The sequence below is a fragment of the Cervus elaphus genome, chromosome 17 (assembly GCF_910594005.1).
Source record: "Cervus elaphus chromosome 17, mCerEla1.1, whole genome shotgun sequence".
In the NCBI taxonomy this organism is placed as follows: domain Eukaryota; kingdom Metazoa; phylum Chordata; class Mammalia; order Artiodactyla; family Cervidae; genus Cervus; species Cervus elaphus.
In genome coordinates, this window is record NC_057831.1 from 21,258,625 (window position 1) to 21,277,354 (window position 18,730).

At 38.2% G+C, this 18,730-nt stretch overlaps 1 protein-coding gene across 1 annotated transcript in view; it reads right to left on the reverse strand.

Moving 5' to 3' along the window:
* The window catches only part of ARHGEF38 (Rho guanine nucleotide exchange factor 38), a 147,074-nt gene that overhangs the window by 74,730 nt on the left and 53,614 nt on the right, over positions 1–18,730 (reverse strand). The window contains exon 3 of the mRNA XM_043870902.1: positions 3,495–3,618. Coding sequence (XP_043726837.1) covers positions 3,495–3,618 — 124 coding nt within the window. The remainder of the gene's footprint in view (positions 1–3,494; positions 3,619–18,730) is intronic.

An 18,730-nucleotide genomic window follows, 5' to 3' on the forward strand; every position in this document is an offset into this window, starting at 1 on the left:
GAAAATACTTTCCTCCTAACACAGAGGCACCTCATAAGCTCACAGAAAATTCTACTAAATGTAAGAGATTAAAATTCAGGTTATATATCTCTCTATATTAAAATATGTAAATATTTGAGCTTAAATATTTTCAAAGTTCTTGTCTTCTTGCTTCCATTTTCTTTTCTCTCTTTTTGTGAAGTAAAACTCATCAAACAAGTTGTTTCTATTTGTGATTTTTAAATATTTTTCTAGATGTTGTAAAATCTGGTACAGGGTATATAACTTTATCTGACTAAATAGAAGTTCTACCAAAAGCTTATTTTCATAATTCAAATCTTCCAAAATACAATTATAAAGTTTCACAATTAAATCTGTTATACAATATGATCTCTCATTGTTTAATTATCTTTCAGTTAATTCCTTGTATCCATAGGGATAAATTTTGTTTTCAGTAATTGCAATTGTAAAGACTAACAAACTGAAGTTACTTTTTCCATCTGTTTGTTGAATATCTTAATTAGAGACTTCTAACTGATCTTGAACAAAATGCAATTTCTAAAAGCTAGTTAGTGACCAACACCAAAAAACGTGTGCATATTCTCTGAATATTATATATAGTTCACTTCAATTTTATATATGTAAAACTGCATGTGAACTTTGACTGCAGTTATCATTTCAATTAATAGAGTATCACAGGTATATTACATATGCACCACAATATTTCTGTTCCATAGATTTCTTCCTTTAGTAAAAAGCATTATTTTACTGTGATGCTCCACTAAAATATGTATTCATATGATAATTTACATTAACACATTGCATTTTCTGAATTAAAGTTCACAGTAGCATTTACAATATGGTCAGAAAATTCACCTTTGATGCAAATGGCCTCCACTTCCTACACGTATTTCATTTGCATCTAATCTTTCATTCTCTGTGTATCCCTCTAAACCCATTGACTGTCATTCTAGGGGCTTCGTGCCTCCCACTAGTCCTGGCGTAGGGCATAAGCCACCCAGTAGGGGTCATGACGCAACTTGCTGCTCTATGCAGTGGCCTCAGGACTTGTAGCATCAAGTACATCGCCCACCCCCACCAGAACAGGAAGCAGTTAGCTCTTGCTAGCTGTTCATGTCCAAAAGTCATCATTTTATCAGTCAATTCCCTGTGTGCTGTACTTCAAAGGAAGGTATAAGTATCCTTGAGACTACAAAAGGTTGGGAAAGAGAGACGGGCTCTCTTTCAGAGTTTACCACATGAGAACTCTTTCAAATGCACCTGACTCTTAACATTCTGCCAAGAGAAGCCATGTCAAAGATTAAAGTGTGATGAAGAGGTCTTACCAAATCTCTGTGGTGCAACTATAAATAACGATCATCCTTGAAAAATGAGGAAGTCCAGGACAAATGCTGAACTGGACTGGATGCTTTAACAGGCTAAAACCACGATATTCTAAACAAATCAGAATACAAGACTCTTTACACCCGGAATTATTTTTGATTCCAGTAAATACAACCAACCCCTACATTTTGTTTGTGCTTTTCCCACATTTCTCTTGAATCTGACACCTATTTTCTATTCTCAGTATATTCACCTTAGCCTAGCTGCTTCTTACCACATGGCTACATTATCCATGACTTGTTTACTGGTCTAGGACTCATTTTCTCTTTCTATCCATTCTTTTCATACCTGCCATAGTTTCCTTTCTCCAGAAACTTTTGTGTCTCATCACATCCTTGCTGAAAAATCTTTTAATGGCTCCTCATTACCTGCAGAGTAAATTCCAAAATTTGATTCCAAGTACAGCTTGTCCCTGTTCTACAACAGATTCATTTCTCCCTCCTCCCTTATGGGAATCCTTCACTCACTCCAGCTCAGCTTTGTCACTCACCATTTCCTAAACACACTTGGCACTTGCTGTCCATGGTTTTGTTCACGCTATTATTTCCACTTAGTCTTCTCAACATGGACCTCACTTGCTGAAATCTGACCTAATACTTTAAGCCCAAGCAACATTTTCAAGAATTCTCTAATTCCCCATATAAATGTATTTTCTTTATGGCCTGAAGTTCTGCAGTATATAATGGGGACATTTAATCACAAGAAATGATAATTAAAACCTGTCTGTGGGAGAATATTTTTAAGTGGGCTGGTCTTTTGACATGTAAAACACTACAAATGGCCCAGGTTGTTCCACCTTTGTATGAGATCAGTCTTTCTTGTTAAATTTTGGATCTTCCTTAAATATGAAACAAAATCAATTTCATGACATTTTTCCATTGTATGTGTGCATGCTAAGTCGCTTCAGTTGTGTCCAACTCTTTGAGACCCCATGGACTGTAGCCCTCCAGACTCCTCTGTCCATGGGATTCTCCATGTAAGAATATTGGAGTGGGTTGCCATTTCCTCCTCTGGGGGATTTTCTGGACTCAGGGATCAAACCTGCATCTCCTGCAGCTCCGGCATTGCAGGCAGATTCTTTTACCGCAGAGCTACCTGGGAAGCCCCATTAACAAAGACATAATGAGGGGGAATAAAATATAAGGTGTGAGTGTGTGTGTGTCTCAAAGGAAGGATGCATATCAAACTGATAATAATGGTTATTTAAGGGGATGCTTGTTGCGTTGGTGGGTTGGATTACACTGTATACTCCCAAATTGTTTTAATATTTTGTAATGAGCATATGTTAAATATTTTGTGTGAAACAGAAAAAGTGATTACAACACATTAAAAAAAAAATTTTGGCCTATATGGCACTGTGTCTGTGGTATCTTGGTTGTGGCAATTGCCTTCAAGTAGTTCACAGCACAGCATGCCTTTGAAGCTCCTAAGAATCCTGGCATATGCTACTGCTTAATAGATATTCATTATGTGATTTGATACATAAATGCCCAATGAATGGAGAATATAGAGGGAACAAAAATTTGACCCAACACTTTTCCAGTGATTTCTCTGTAATTTTTTTCAAAATCTTATCAGAATAAGAAAATAATCTATGACTTTGTGAGAGTAGAAACATATCTGAAAAGCAAACAATATAGAGAAAATGGAAAAGTAGTTGTTAAGTTGTTTTAATAATCATGTAAACTCTCCTTGCAAATGTTACAATCCCCAAATCGGTGGATTCTGAGTCATAAGATGAATAAGAGACATTGTGATTAAAATCAGTAAAGCTATTAAAGTATTTAAATGTTTAATTCTTTAAGAATCAAGTAACTGTTAGCCATAAAACTAAATAAGAGAACATCTGGAAAGCAAAGAGGTTGAAAGATTGGAGATTAAAAAAGTAAATGGGGTGCTTAGTGATACTGAGGGACTTCAGCAAATGAATATAAACCCATGTGAAAATAAATACAGAGTGTGTGTAATTACAATGAGCCCTAAGATGCGTTTAGCATTTATATATCTCCTGGGAAGCTTGGTGAGTCAGAAACATAAAACCAAAGCAATGGGAGGCTATTAAAATATTATTTCCTGTTGTACTGGAGAACTTGAGAAGAGAGTAAACATACCGATTACTTGCATGGCTGGTTCTACGTCTGTCGTGGCCTCTTCCAACAATGACAGCAGCTTGGCTGATATCTGATGCACCGATTCAATGTTGCTAAACAAGCTATCCACATCCAGCCGATCAACCTGAAGAAACACAAACGCTGAGCTCACCTGAAGAAACACAAACGCTGAGCTCCGGCTGATGGAGAGAGAGATGCCTGCTATTTAAGACGTGTCCTCCCACTAAACAGTAAGCGTTTTATATGCCAGCCCATGCTGCTTTCATCAGCTGCTCCTGTAAATATTCTTATTTGGGATTCCTAGAGCAAATGTGCAGCTTTTCATGCAAGAGATTGGGACGGTGCATCTGTTGTTCCCTTCCTCTTTTTCTTTATTTTGACTTAATTTTAATGAGTTGAGTATAAGCCTATATATCCCCCTGTAAGAACCAAAGTGTGAAGAAGATTTGGGCTCCATAATTGGTATTTTATTAATTGCCGTCTATGAGGGTATGTATGAGTACATGTGAATTTAGAACATTTTACTGCTTATGCAGCAGAAGTCAGACCTTACTCTAGGCAAGTGACTATTTTCAAAGTTGTTTTAAAACCACAGATGTTCTGAAAGCGATGACAAGTAGATGTGCTGAGTTGTTTCCTGCTTTCTTTCCTTAAAAGAAATGTGAATGGAAATCTTCACCAAATACGTTCTACTAATTAAAGATTCATCATATTTTATAAATTCATGCACACCTTCAAAAGGGTTTCCCAGGTGGCCCTAGTGGTAAAGAATCTGCCTGCCAATGCAGGAGATGCAGGTTTGATCCCTGGGTCCGGAAGATCCCCTGGAGAAAGAAATGACAACCCACTCCAGTATTCTCGCCTGGAAATTTCTATGGACAGAGGAGCCCCGCAGGCTATAATCCTTGGGGTTGCAAAGAGTCAGACACAACTGAGTGACTAATTTATTCATTCTTTTACTAAATAATTCCTGAAGTCCTTTTATGTACCAAGAATTGCAATGGAGGCCAATCTCTGTCACAGGCATTGGATGATTAGTAAGGGATGGCCAATGATCCTAACCTATCCAGGAAGAGCAAGACGAGCTATGTGTCAGATTGTCCTGAAGCCTACTCAAAATCTTTTTGTTGATTTTAAACCAGATCTCATTTCATAATCAAACAGCATCTTGGTTCAGGCTCCACTGGGCTGCCACAGGGAAAAGGAGCAGATGTCTTTTATTCATAGTTTATTGTACACGAGGAGTAGGTGGATAACTAAGTCATCGATAGTCAAATCACGGAGAAGCTTAAAAGATGAAAAACAGAATTACTGGTTCAAAACAAGGTTGACAAAATTAGGGGTGAGAGAGAGACAGCAAGTTCACCTAAGGATCAGAAGAAAAAGAGTCAAGAAATGAAGGGAATTTGGGAACAGGATATAGAATAAGAGACAGACCTGGAAGAATTCTTGGAAATGAAGGCCAACAATTACCGCTTCTTTTCAATGCTTTCAACATCAGTTTCTTCTGTGAGTTAAGAAGCAACAGTTAGAACTGGACTTGGAACAACTGACTGTTTCAAAAGTGGAGAAGGAGTATCACAAAGCTGTATACTGTCACCCTGCTTATTTAACTTACATGCAGAGTACATTGTGCAAAATGCCAGGCTAGATGAATCACAAACTGGAATCAAGATTGCTGGTAGAAATATCAATAACCTCAGATATGCAGATGACACCACTCTAATGGCAGAAAGTGAAGAGGAACTAAAGAGCCTCTTGATGAGGGTGAAAGAGGAGAGTGAAAACGCTGGCTTAAAACTCAACATTAAAAAAAAATGAACATCATGGTATCTCATCCTATCACTTCACGGCAAATATTAAAAGTGGAAATAGTGACAGGTTTTATTTTCTTGGGCTCCAAAATCACGCAGACAGTGACTTCAGCCATGAAATTAAAAGATGTGTGCTCCTTGGAAGGAAAGCTATGACAAACCTAGACAGCATATTCAAAAGCAGAAATATCACTTTGCCAACAAAGGTCCATATTGTCAAAGCTATGGTTTTTACAGTTGTCCTGTACGGATGTGAGTGCTGGACCGTAAAGAAGGCTGAGTGCCAAACAATTGATACTTTTAAGCTGTGGTGTTGGAGAAGACTCTTGAGAGTCCTTTAGACAACAAAGAGATCAAATCAGACAATCCTAAAGGAAATAAACCCTGAATATTCATTGGAAGGACTGATGCTGAAGCTCCAATTCTTTTGTCACCTGATGCAAAGAGCTGAGTCATTGGAAAAGACTCTGATGCTGGGAAAGATTGAAGGCAGGAGGAGGAGGGGCCGACAGAGGATGAGATGGCTGGATGGCATCACCGACTCAGTGGATGTGAAAACTCAGTGGATTTGAGCAAACTCTAGGAGATAGTGGAGGACAGGAAAGCCTGGCATGCTGCAGTCCATGGAGTTGCAAAGAGTAGGACATGACTTAGCAACTGAACAACAACAGTTTCTTCAGGTGTGTTGGATCTATTTAGGAGGCAGGGAGGAGGCAGGCTGCTCATTTTTTATCTCATCATTTTTTGGACATTGATCCCATTCTTGAAACCTTGTTCCCCAACTGGACATGGATATTAGTTTGATCAGGATGAAAGTGAAAGCCACTCAGTCCTGTCTGACTCTTTGTGACCCCATGGACTATACAGTCCATGAAATTCTCCATGGACTTTCACAGAGTCCATGAAATACTGGAGTGAGTAGGAGCCTTTCCCTTCTCCAGGCGGTCTTCCCAACCCAGGTTGCAGGTGGATTCTTTACCAGCTGAGCTACTAGGGAAGCCCAAGTTGATCAGCATGTTCTGGTATTAAACATGAAAGTAATACTACATATTTGCACCTTGCTTAAAATTTTGTGACTATGTCAGTTGCCTCCTATGGAATATATTCTGGCTGGATATATGGATTTTAACCATCTTTTAGTCTGGTCCTCAAGAACACTATAAGACAGGGCACACATGGCTCTTCTGCCTAATATCTATGGGTTTTCAAGACTTTATTTTATATTAGTAAGTATGTTTAGTATTATACAAAATATCTAAAAGGCAGATAACAATCATATGACTTTTTGTTAATTATAACTTTAAATGACACATATCTCTTGAGTACCACTGATTTAACACATTCTTTTCTATGTATCGAGCATTAATTAAATCACAAAGGCATAACTTTGCATAGTGCAAAATATGTTTTACAGAAGTTCTGTATGAGTCAATTTTTTCTAGATTGATGGAGTCTAGATGTGCTAGTTTAACATTCTGTAAAATCATATTTTGAAATGAATCCTTCTAAAGTATCAAATTTCATCCCTAATTTACTTGTTTTATAAGGAAGTATTTCATATAGTGTACCCAATTATTTGACCATAAAAAAGGCTGATGCTAAAGAATTGATGCTTTCAAATTGTGGTGCTGGAGAAGACTCTTGAGAGTCCCTCGGACAGCAAGGAGGTCAAACCAGTCAATCCTAAAGGAAATCAACCTTGAATGTTCATTGGAAGGACTGATGCTAAAACTGAAGTTCTAATCGTTTGGCTTCCTGATGTGAAGAGCTGACTCACTGGAAAAGACCCTGATGCTGGGAAAGATTGATGGCAAGAGGAGAAGAGGGCGACAGAGGATGAGATGGTTGGATGAGATGGTTGGATGGCATCACCGATGCCACCACTCAATGGACGTGAGTTTGAGCAAGCTCCGGGAGTTGGTGATGGACAGGGCCGCCTGGCGTGCTGCAGTCCGTGAGGGTCGCAAAGAGTCAGGCTCACTGAGCAACTGAACAACAACAACAACCTCACTGTTATTTCATTTATTTGGGGGTCTTCATTCTGAAGAACATAAAGTGCTTCATATTTATTATTTCCTATATTGTTCCAACCTCTCTGTAAAATATGAATCGGTGTGAAAACAGGGAAATTCATGCAGAGTGAAGAGAGTTACCATGCCCCAAATTATGACGTTCAAGACAGAGTTTGAGCTGGAAATTGACCTTTTATTTCTATGCCACAGTCCATGACCAGCAATTACAAATAATAGAATACTTCATCATCTCTGTTTGGATTTTTTGGCTTGAAGTTTTCACCAATTTGTCACCTCTACAATTTATTTCTCAAAGTCAGAATCCCACATATCTAATTTATATTTTAAATTCATTTAGTAAGGATCTAACTCTGTATTCTATCTACAATCTGAGCTTGATGCAATGAATTCTAAATAACAAAAACATAGGTTTTGATTTCTTTCCTTTCTGAAGGACAGAAAGGATTAAAACATCAATTGGTACAGTTTCAATCACCAATATCACCATAGCCCATGGGGATATTATGAATCATGAGATGAATTCACATTTAGTCTCTACTATGCCAAGGAACAAACAAATGTCTCATCCAAATAGGCTTTTAAAACTGGTAGATGATTTTAGAATTACTGACATAAGTTCAAGGAAGCATTTGTGTACATTTATTATTTACTAGAAATGGGCAGTACTCAGCCTAGGCTGAGTTATATTTTAAATGAAATAAAATTCACTTTTTTGATAAAGAGATTTAGTCTAAGTATACATTATTCTAAGCAAAGTCAATATAAAATCTTTTGAAAATACAAGACAGAAACATTAAAATCAGTGTTTTGGTGACAGTTTAATTTTTTGCTTCACAAAAGTATTCATAGGATATACTTCAAATATAAGTTCCCATTACATTTAAATAATTGCTGTATGTATGATTGCATGTATATGCAAAACTCCTCAGTTATAAGTGTCTAAGTAAAAGAAAAAACATCATTAAAATTTTCTCAATTCAGAGACTGTAATCATAGGTGTAGAATTCCTTGTCACCACCAGCATCTTGTACTCACTGTTTTCAAAACTTACTTTGCATTTTCCCACATTCACATCCCAGCCCAAGCTCTTTCTTTTGCTCACAAAGACTTTGCCCTCATATACCTTACAACACTCTGCCCGTCTGAATGAAATATGGTAATGGTAGTATTTGTCCAGTAGTTTTGCTCAGCTCCCTGTACTTTCTGTTGCTTCTGGGAGAAGCCATAGTTCCCCAGTTCTACCTGATCTGGTGGAATTGTCAGTCCTCGTCCCTGCCCCTGCCCAACTCCCTCCAGAGGTGAGCATGTGACCCACTGCCCATAGCAATTTGCCTAGGATGGCAGGTTCCTAAGCAGAGCCAGTGAGAATCTTCACTGACTCTTAATCAATGGTTGTTGGGAAATGGAAGGGCCTATATTACCAGCCCTCAGAATATAAGTTTCTGTCTTCAGCAGTCATCTTTGTGGAGAATTTGACTGCTGCAAAGTCAACACAGAGATGGAAACTAAATCTGACGTCATCATGTTAGCGCCTGTATCTACCTTGCCTAAAGCAAGACATCCTTATTATAGAAACTGATGAGCTGCTTTTTAAAATTCAAGCTAGTTGGAATTTTGTTTCCTGTAACTAACAGGGGACTAATACATTTCTCTTTATTCAGAAGTGAGCCAGAATCTCACTTCCTCTAAGAAATCTTTCCCGCTCCCTTTGTTGGAATTAACCTCTCCCTCTCCTGAGCTACCATGACTCTTGTTCTGATGACCCAGTGCTTATATTGAAGCCCATTTTATATTTAGGAGATATTTATTAATTTGTCTGTCTTTATGTAAAAGCTGCAAGTTCCTCCAGGACATTTGTCTTCGTGAGTTATTTGAATGCCCCACTGTTTCTAATACAGTGCTAGACTTCCACATAGTTACTCAATAAAAGTTTGACAATTTGAATTGAATTGAATCACTACAATTGAAATGATCTATTTTCTCTGTGGAAACCATCAAGAAATATCCTTTTTCTCCACTCTCCTGGGCCTTGAGTCACAAGTGTGAGGAGATCAAAATTGTTTAAAGAAAAGAAATCAAAATCATCTCATTTGGTTGTTCAAAATATCACATTTAGTGGATATTTTATAATTTTCTGCTAAATTTTATCTGCAAAGAAAACTGTTGTGCTCAGTTTGGCCATTACTAAACCTGGAACATTTGCTAACAAAGGCTACACTTCCCCCTTCATTTACAGCTGGGAAATCCCTGTTTGTTGTCTTCTATTTAATGAGCCTTGGGACACTCAACCTAAACATAGTCACAGACAGGAAAAACCAAACCTTCTCAGGTGCTGTGCAAACCCCAACCACAAACACCTTTAAAAGGGAACATTGAAAAGAAGTTGAGAAACAAACCCTTAAAAAAATTTTTTTTCAGCAAAGTAGTTCATGTACACTGTAGAAAAATGGCTGCTCTAGTGGCAAAGAAGCTGCCTGCCAATGCAGGAGACATAAGAGGCATAGGCTTGATCCCTGCAACAGGAAGATCCCTTGGAGAAGAAATGGCAACCCACTCCAGTACTCTTGCCTGGAGAACCCCATGGCCAGAGGAGACTGGCAGGCTACTGTCCATGGGGTTGCAAAGAGATAGATAACGGCTGAAGCAACTTAGCACACACAGATAACTAAAAGAAAGAAAATGCAATTGCATATAATTCTACCACACAGAAATAACCACTGACATTGTGAGGTATGTCCTGCCATATTGTTTTTCTCTCTGTGTGTGTACAACTGTACAAAAGATTTACATACTTTCAACCACGTTTTAAGTTGAGTTTTTTCAACTTAGTATAATATGAACATCTTTTCATGTCATTAATTTTTCACAATCGCACTATTTTAAAAGTCAACATTACATGGAAATACTGTAGTCTACTTAATCAGTCATTAAATCTTTGAAATCTAGATAGATTGCTATTTTCACTATTATAAGCAGCTCTTCTGGCTAAAACCATATTCACACACCCCCTGATTATTTCCTTATGATAAATTTGTTAAATGTAATTATTGAGCTAAAGTTATTAATATTTCTTAAGGCTTTCTAACAAGTCTTGGCAAATTATGTTAGCAATTACATTGTTTTCTTCTAAAAGCCAATGAATTAAAACCCCACAGTTGGATATTACTGCCCTGACCTCAATGTGGAAATGTATTTTAAGCTTTTAATTTGATAATCAAAATCACATAACTTTAATGTTCAATGTATATACATACAACAGTTCTAGAAGAAGGAAGAAAATAAACAGCATTGCTTTTGAGGACTATGGTGATTGCCACCATCCAAATGTTTCCCTGGAAATTGTTTCTAGAGAAGATTTCAATATTTCTATTTGATGTGGTTTGAGAATAAGTCTAGGTTCAATATGGGCTTCCCAGGTGGTAATAAAAATCCACCTGCCAATGCAGGAGACACAAGAGATGTGGGTTCAATCCCTGGGTTGGGAAGATCCCCTGGAGTAGGAAATGGCAACCTGCTCCAGTATTCTTGCCTGGAAAATTCCAGGGACAGAGGAGCCTGGTGGGCTATAGTCCATGGGTTGCAAAGAGCCAGACACAACTGAGCGAGCGCACACACACACACACACACACACACACACACACAGTAGGTTCAATATAAGGTCCAACTCTGGACCCTGTATTAGAGTTCATATAGAGGAAATCCACCTTGGACATCATCTGACTCAATCTCAGAAAACATGGGTCCTATCTGTCCTTCCTATAAGCCAGTTCCATGCACAGCATTATGGTGAAGCCTGGGCACAGTCACTAAATTAGTTTGCTTCATTATTAATGTTGAAAGCTAAAAGCCCAATGATATTAAGATTTTAACTGTTAACAGGTGAGAGTGGAAGAACAGTGAAAATGTATTAAAAACAACTCTAGGAAGCGGGGACCCAGTGGGGATGTTCTGAAAGGGAAGAACCAGGTCTAGTTTTATGTTTTGGTGAGGCAAGTGAGAAGAGGAAGCCTTGTGAGACAGAAACTGCAGCAAGTGGGGAAGGATGATGTTGGCAGAAGGCCCTGGCAACCGCAGGGCTGGGATAATTATCTAATTACGATGGCATTTACTCAGATGGTTGGCTTCTAGATTGCAAAGCTTTTCAGGGTAAACTAGCCATTATTTCATCAGGTTTCTCAAAACTACTGATTTGTATGTGTGAACTTTCCTGCTGTGAAACTAGACTCTAAACTGGCTAATTGAGTCAAACTGCAAGTTGAGTCGCTATCACAGCTAGACAGCAAGCCTTTTCACTAATCTCGCAGTTAAATGCCCTAGTTACCTGACACCTGCCCGGAAACAGTCCCAGGCTGGGAGACATTCACGTGGAAAGGCCTGATCAGTGCAGGGAGTAAGGCTGGGACCCTGGGACAGACCCCTCAGGATGAGCCAGAGGAGGAGCAGAGCCAAGAGAGGTGAGTGAGGAGAGTCTTCATCAGACCAGAGACTGCGGTCAAATGTGAGAGCTTCTGGAGGCCTCTGACAAAGGAAGAGGATCGAGAAGTTCATCCCAAACTTTATTTTGACTAATAGCATGAAAGGAAGACGCTCAATTTGATATCTTGGATAAAAGGTGGAAAGTCGACCCACGGTTCCTGCTTTGTTTCTCGAATCTGCCTTAACTCAGGGACAGGCAGGAAAGAGTTACTTGATGGGGGCTGGAGGTGCTCTTCGGGCTTCCTGTCCTTTCCTGTTCAGGATTTTATATAAAATGTTCAGAGGACAAATAATCCTGCGAGGAATAGCCCTTCTGAGTTGACAGTTCGTAAATTTTGTGACCCTTTAGAAAATCTTTTTAAAAGTATAAACACCGAGTTATATTGTGAAAACACAAGAGAAAATAATTTGAAAACTGTTTGAATCACTGAAGTTATTTTAAAAAATGTAAAATTTTTATGCACCAAATTATACTTAAGGGCTTCTTGCTGAGCACAATTAATGGTGTAAACATTTTTGTGTTTTGATCACTTGAGTATTCATTGTGTGTGTGTATACTTGTATGTTTATCCTTTCTTCTCCCTGCACACTCAGACTCAGAGCTTATTAGGTATAAAAACCAACCAGTCAGAAACAACCAACCAAACAAACAAAATTATAATCTTTTCAACAGAACATCTATTTCCTTCAGATCTAATATCTGAAAGAAATCACTGATATTAGAAAGGACTGACTCAACATTGACCAATTATTTCCCCCTTAATAACACAGTTGCAGAGTTCTAATTTTCAAGAACAGAACCAAAGACCAGGAGCATCCGTCAAGCCAGGTCTAACAGGAAATGGTGGCTGACACCCTGCACACAGGCCAACCGTCAGGCATGTTCCATACAGTGTCCTTGAGCTCCCAGTAGGATATGAGCCCCAAGTGGCCACAGAAGTAATCTGCTTACAAATGTTCCCTATTTGTCTTCCTTTCCCTGGCTCATTTCTCATTCCCTTCCCGCCCTTCCAGGGGTCATCTCCCCAATAAACAACTTGCTCTAAAATCTTTCTATTGGAGTTATTTGAGGGAACCCAGTGTAAGATAGCGTGAGGTGGCCAGGGAATATTTTATTGAGTAAAGGCTTGAAGGAGGTGAAGGAGTAAGCTTTGAAGTTATCTTGGGGAAGAATATTTAAGGCAAAGAAAACAGCAAGAGCAAAGAGCTTGAAACAGTGGTGCCCCTGGCCTAAGGATCACCAAGAAGGCAAGAATGTGGAAATAGATGAGGTCAGAGAGAGTGAAGGACTATCTCATGTAGCACCATGTAGGTCACATAAAAATGTTAGATTTTGTTAGTAAGATGAAAAGTCATTTTGGATGGCTTTGAGTAGAAGAGGGATGGGCTCTGACTAATATTTTTAAAAAATTACTGTTTGGTTGAAACAAGGATGGAGAAGAGTTGCAAACAGAAGGCAGATATAATAATCTAGGTGGTTATTGATAGGTTCTAGAATCAGAATGGAAGTAAAGGAGGAGGTGAGAAGTGGTCTGATTTTGGGTACATTTTGAAGGCAGAGCTAATAGCATTTGCTGATAGATTCGATAGACAGTTTGAAAGAAAAAGTCAAGAATGACTCCAGAGTTTTTGCCCAAGCAACTCCCGTCTCTACTGAGGAGAGAAAGACTGTAAGGGGAGCAAATTGTAAAGAGAAAATTAGGAACTCCGGTTTAACATTAAATTTGCATTGTCTTGTAGACGATCATGTAGAGGTTTGAATGGGGAGATAAAAATAAGCAAAGCAAGCCTTCAGGGAAAATGTCCAGGCTGGAGATACAGTTTGTCAACCATCAGCATGTAGATACAATTTAAAGGCATGAAACCAGATCAGATCCTCAACAGAATGAATGGAGGCAAAAGAGAGAAGAGGGCCGCAGACTGAACCCTGAGCTACTTCAGCATTTACAGGTAAGGATCAACCTGCAAAAAAGACAAAAAAGATTGAGGAGGAGTCTTTGGAATAGTAAGGAGAAAAACATGGGTATGTAGAATCCTGGGACACAAAAAGAGATAGCTTTCCTATCAAATGCTGGTATCATTTTTCTGTTAATGTCTAAAGCAACTGTTTACCGCATAAGTAATTAGCATAACTAATAACAAACTGCCTTCTGTCATGATCATTTCTAGCACTGCCTTGAAACGTATCTTTGATTGTTACTTAGCTTTTTATGTGTTTATGAGTCATTTTCTTGACCATATTATAAACTCTTTTAGGGCAGGATCATGACATAAATTTCCATGATTTCCATGCAGCATTCAACAAAGGGCCTAGACACTTTACAAACATTTAATGTTTTAATTTGCATATTCAACTAAAATGTTCCATTCTACATGAAATATTGCCTGCTTAATCTATCTGGAAGTGATCTGTCCCCTCTGTGAACTCCTACTGCATTTATTGTCTGCACTTATCAATTGTTGCTTTGCATTCCAAGTTATCTTTTCATAGCTATGAATCTTGTCACCTCTAACTAGGGATTCTTAACACCTCTAACTAGTCTTTCAATGATGAACGATGAGTCTCACATGTCTTTGTGTACTCCAAATAGCCTCAAATTATTAACTCATGTAATCAATGATCTTGTCTGAATCTAAAGTACCCTAAATAAGTGTTATTAGTAAATACATGTTTCCCCAATATATACTTCCTTTCTGACCTAGTATTTTTTCTTTGGAATCCAGGGTTCATGGCCATAGGCACAGCAATGTTCATCTATGCTTAGCTCACATATGCAGAAAGTTGCTCCACATCTCTGGTATCCTGTTAGAGAGGTTTAATAGCATCATTATAATAATCAGAGCCACTGAAATTTTGTTGCTTATTTTTACAGATAAATGCAAATTAAAATAGTGCTTTATGCATCTTAGTTCTGAGCAGTGAGATGATGAGCATGATCTTGTTACTCAGGCTGAAGGGATGACTTTCCTAGATATTAAAATAGATTTTGCGTATCACATCTCTCCTTTTTTCAATTTTGAGCTTTTCAGCCCCTGCACTGAAATGGAAAATGCATTCATTTATCTCCTCACTTGGCCTATCAGGTTTCGATCTGGACAACAGATTATAAAACTTAGAGAAAACTGTAGTTGCCTTAAAACGAAGCTTATGAGGAGATTAAAAATGTAACGAACAGGGGGAGAGTTTCCATCATAAAACTGTAATTCAAGGAATTTTTAAAATCCCTTATTTTTTGAGCTGAGGCCTTCTGAACAAGCAAAGATAAGAGCTTTTCTTACCTATAAAAAGAAGTTTCATATACTGGAATATTGATGTATCACTTCCATACCCAACTAAATCTGAATCCAATCTGACAGCAAACTGTCTTCCAAGATGACAAAACAGAAAGGTCCCTCCCAGGGAAAATCTGAACAGTGATGACTCAATGTCAGTTACATATTGTATATTAACACAGTGACCTTGTGCTTGGCAGCACTGTTTACTTATGTGATTTTTATTTTTAAATTTAATGTTCCACAACTATAGCCTTTTCCAATCTGATTGACAAACTTTTTAAAAAATGAGGAAAACTTCATTGACTTTCTTCCCCCCTTTTCTAAGTGGCATCAATTATTTGACCTTATAATGGAGGAACAAAGTCCAGATGATGTAATAAATGTTGAGATTCCACAATGAGTGTAAAAATGAAGTCTTTGATCTTAAAGAATAGGGAGTTCTAATCTGGCCATATAGATCATGAGATTCTTCATTGTGATGTGATCTTAGTAACTATGAAAATCAGTACTTTTTTAAGTTTTTAAATTTTTTAAATGTATATATGTATGTATTTTTGGTTGCGCTGGGTCTTCACTGCTGAGCGCAAGATTTCTCTGGTGCAGTGAGTAAGGGTCACTCTCTAGTTGTGGTGCATGGGCTTTTCACTGCCCTGGCGTCTCCTGTTGCAATCACAGGCTCTGGGCATTTAGGCTCAGTAGTTGCAGTTTGTGGACTCTAGAACGTGGACTCGGTAGGTAGCTGTGGCACACGGGCTTAGTTGCCCCTCAGCATTTGAATCTTCCTGGACCAGGATCAAACCCATGTCCCCTGCATTGGCAGGCAGATTCTTAAATACTGGACCACTAGTGAAGTCCGAAAATCAGTATATTCAGAGGATTGAAGAATATGTGTATCAATGCCTCTAGCAGATTTCCAGCAAAAGTATAGTATTTTAAAGTCAGCACATTAGCTCAGAAAAGTCAGTACAAAGCAGAATCAGAAATTCAAATGCATTTCTGAGTCATTGCTCCCAGCATCTCAATTATAGGTAGTAGGAATTGCTTTGATTTACTCACATTTTTATTTAATATAGCAATTAAAATAAAGTGCTGTGTTTTCTGACTCTCTGGGCAGCTTTTGTTTTTACATTATCAGCCCGGCTTTTATCTCTGCACTCACTCTGTGAAGTCTTGTTACTGAGAAGTTTGATCATAGGAGGTGATGGACTCTACAGGGGAAAGGACTAGGTTGAGAAGGAGGTAGAAGTGGACAGAGGGACCTTAGTTGGCTTTTCCCTCCCTTTGTTTTAAAATATAGAAGGATTTCTAGTATTCTAAGCATAGCACAAGAAAGAGCCAACATATGTGGGAGATTATTAAATAGTAAAAATTTTCTTATAAACAACTTAATATATATCCTTGTTCTAAAAATGTAGTCTTTTCCTCCCTGAAATCACAATAAAAAGAGAATTAATTGGAAAGTTTGGCAAAGTAAATAAGGTAGAGTCATAGAAAAGGTTTTTATTCTTGCATATAAAATTTTACATGTATATTAAAAGGATAATATAGTTTTAAAAGAGAAAGAAAAAAAATGAGGGCATTAAAATTTTAAATTTAACTTTTTATTTTGAAATAATGGTAAATTCACATGCAACTGTTAAAAAAAATAGAGGGATGACCTTTACAAATTCCTCCAATTATAATATCTTACAAGACTATGTGTGTGTTGAATTTTGATATATTATAGAGCATATCCACTGGATCATCAAAAAAGCAAGACAGTTCCAGAAAAACATAAACTTCTGCTTAATTGACCATGCCAAAGCCTTTGACTATGTGGATCACAACAAACTGGAAAATTCTTAAAGAGATTGGAATACCAGACCACTTAACCTGCCTCCTGAGAAATCTGTATGCAGGTCAAGAAGCAACAGTTAGAGCTAGACGTGGAACAACAGACTGGTTTCAAATAGGGAAAGGAGTACATCAAAGTTGTATATTGTCGCCCTGCTTATTTAACTTACATGCAGAGTACATCACGAGAAATGCTGGACTGGATGAAGCAGAAGCTGGACTCAAGATTGCAGGGAGAAACATTAATACACAGATAAGCAGATGATACCACCCTTATGGCAGAAAGCGAAGAAGAACTAAAGAGCCTCTTGATGAAAGTGAAACAGTAGAGTGAAAAAGTTGGCTTAAAGCTCAACATTCAGAAAACTAAGGAAACAGCGACAGACTTTATTTTTTTGGGCTCCAAAATCACTGCAGATGGTGACTGCAGCCATGAAACTAAAAGCTGCTTCCTCCTTGGAAGAAAAGCTATGACCAACCTAGACAGCATATTAAAAAGCAGAGACATTACTTTGCCAACAGAGGTCCATCTAGTCAAAGCTATGGTTTTTCTAGTAGTCATGTATGGATGTAAGAGTTGGACCATAAAGAAAGCTGAGTGCTGAAGAATTGATGTTTTTGAACTGTGGTGTTGGAGAAGACTCTTGAGAGTCCCTTGGACAGCAAGGAGATCTAACTAGTCCATTCTAATGGAAATCAGTCCTGAATATTCATTGGAAGCACTGATGCTGAAGCTGAAGCGCCAATATTTTGGCCACCTGATTTGAAGAACTGACTCATTTGAAAAGACGCTGATGCTGGGAAAGATTGAGGGCAGGAGGAGAAGGGGACGACAGAGGATGAGATGGTTGGATGGCATCACTGACTCGATGGACTTGAGTTTGAGTAAACTCCGGGAGTTGGTGATAGACAGGGAGGCCTGGCGTGCTGCAGTTCATGGGGTCGCAAAGAGTCGGACATGACTGAGCAACTGAACTGAACTGAACTGATAGAACATATTATGAATGGAGTATGGTGATTGCTTGCATATATAAGACATGTCTATGAAAAATCAATATCTTGATTCTACTTAGTTCAGGGCAATTTCATGGAAGAGATGAGGCTGATGTTTAAGAAAGTTATGGTTAGTCAACTAAGGTGGAATATGTTTGAGACCTAAAATACAATCTGAAAAATTTGGAAGTTAACAGATATACGAAGAGTAGCTGGGAGTTTCTATGAGACTAGAATTATCCTAATTCCAAAACCAAACAAGAAAAGAAAACTATGGTCCAGTATCTCTCATGAAGAGGGAAGCAAAAATCACCAACAAAATATTAGGAAATCAAATTTTAAAATACATAAAAAGGATTATACAGTATAACTGAGTGGGATTTATCCCAGGTATGCAATAACAGTTCAATAGTCAAAAATCAGTTAATATAATCCAACACATCAGTGGGCTTCCCTTGTGGCTCACTTGGTAAAGAATCCCCCTGCGATGTGGAAGACCTGGGTTCGGTCCCTGGGATGGGAAGATCCCCTGGAGAAGGGAAAGGTTGCCCACTCCAGTATTCTGGCCTGGAGAATTCCATGTACTGTATAGTCCATGGGGTCACAAAGAGTTGGACACAACTGAGTGACTTTCACTATCACATCAGCAGATTAAAAAGGGAAAAAAAAATCATATGATCATATGATAGATACAGAAAAAGCATTTGTCAAAATCCAATGTAGAAGAATTGATGCTTTTGAACTGTGGTGTTGGAGAAGACTCTTGAGAGTCCCTTGGACTGCAAGGAGATCCAACCAGTCCATCCTAAAG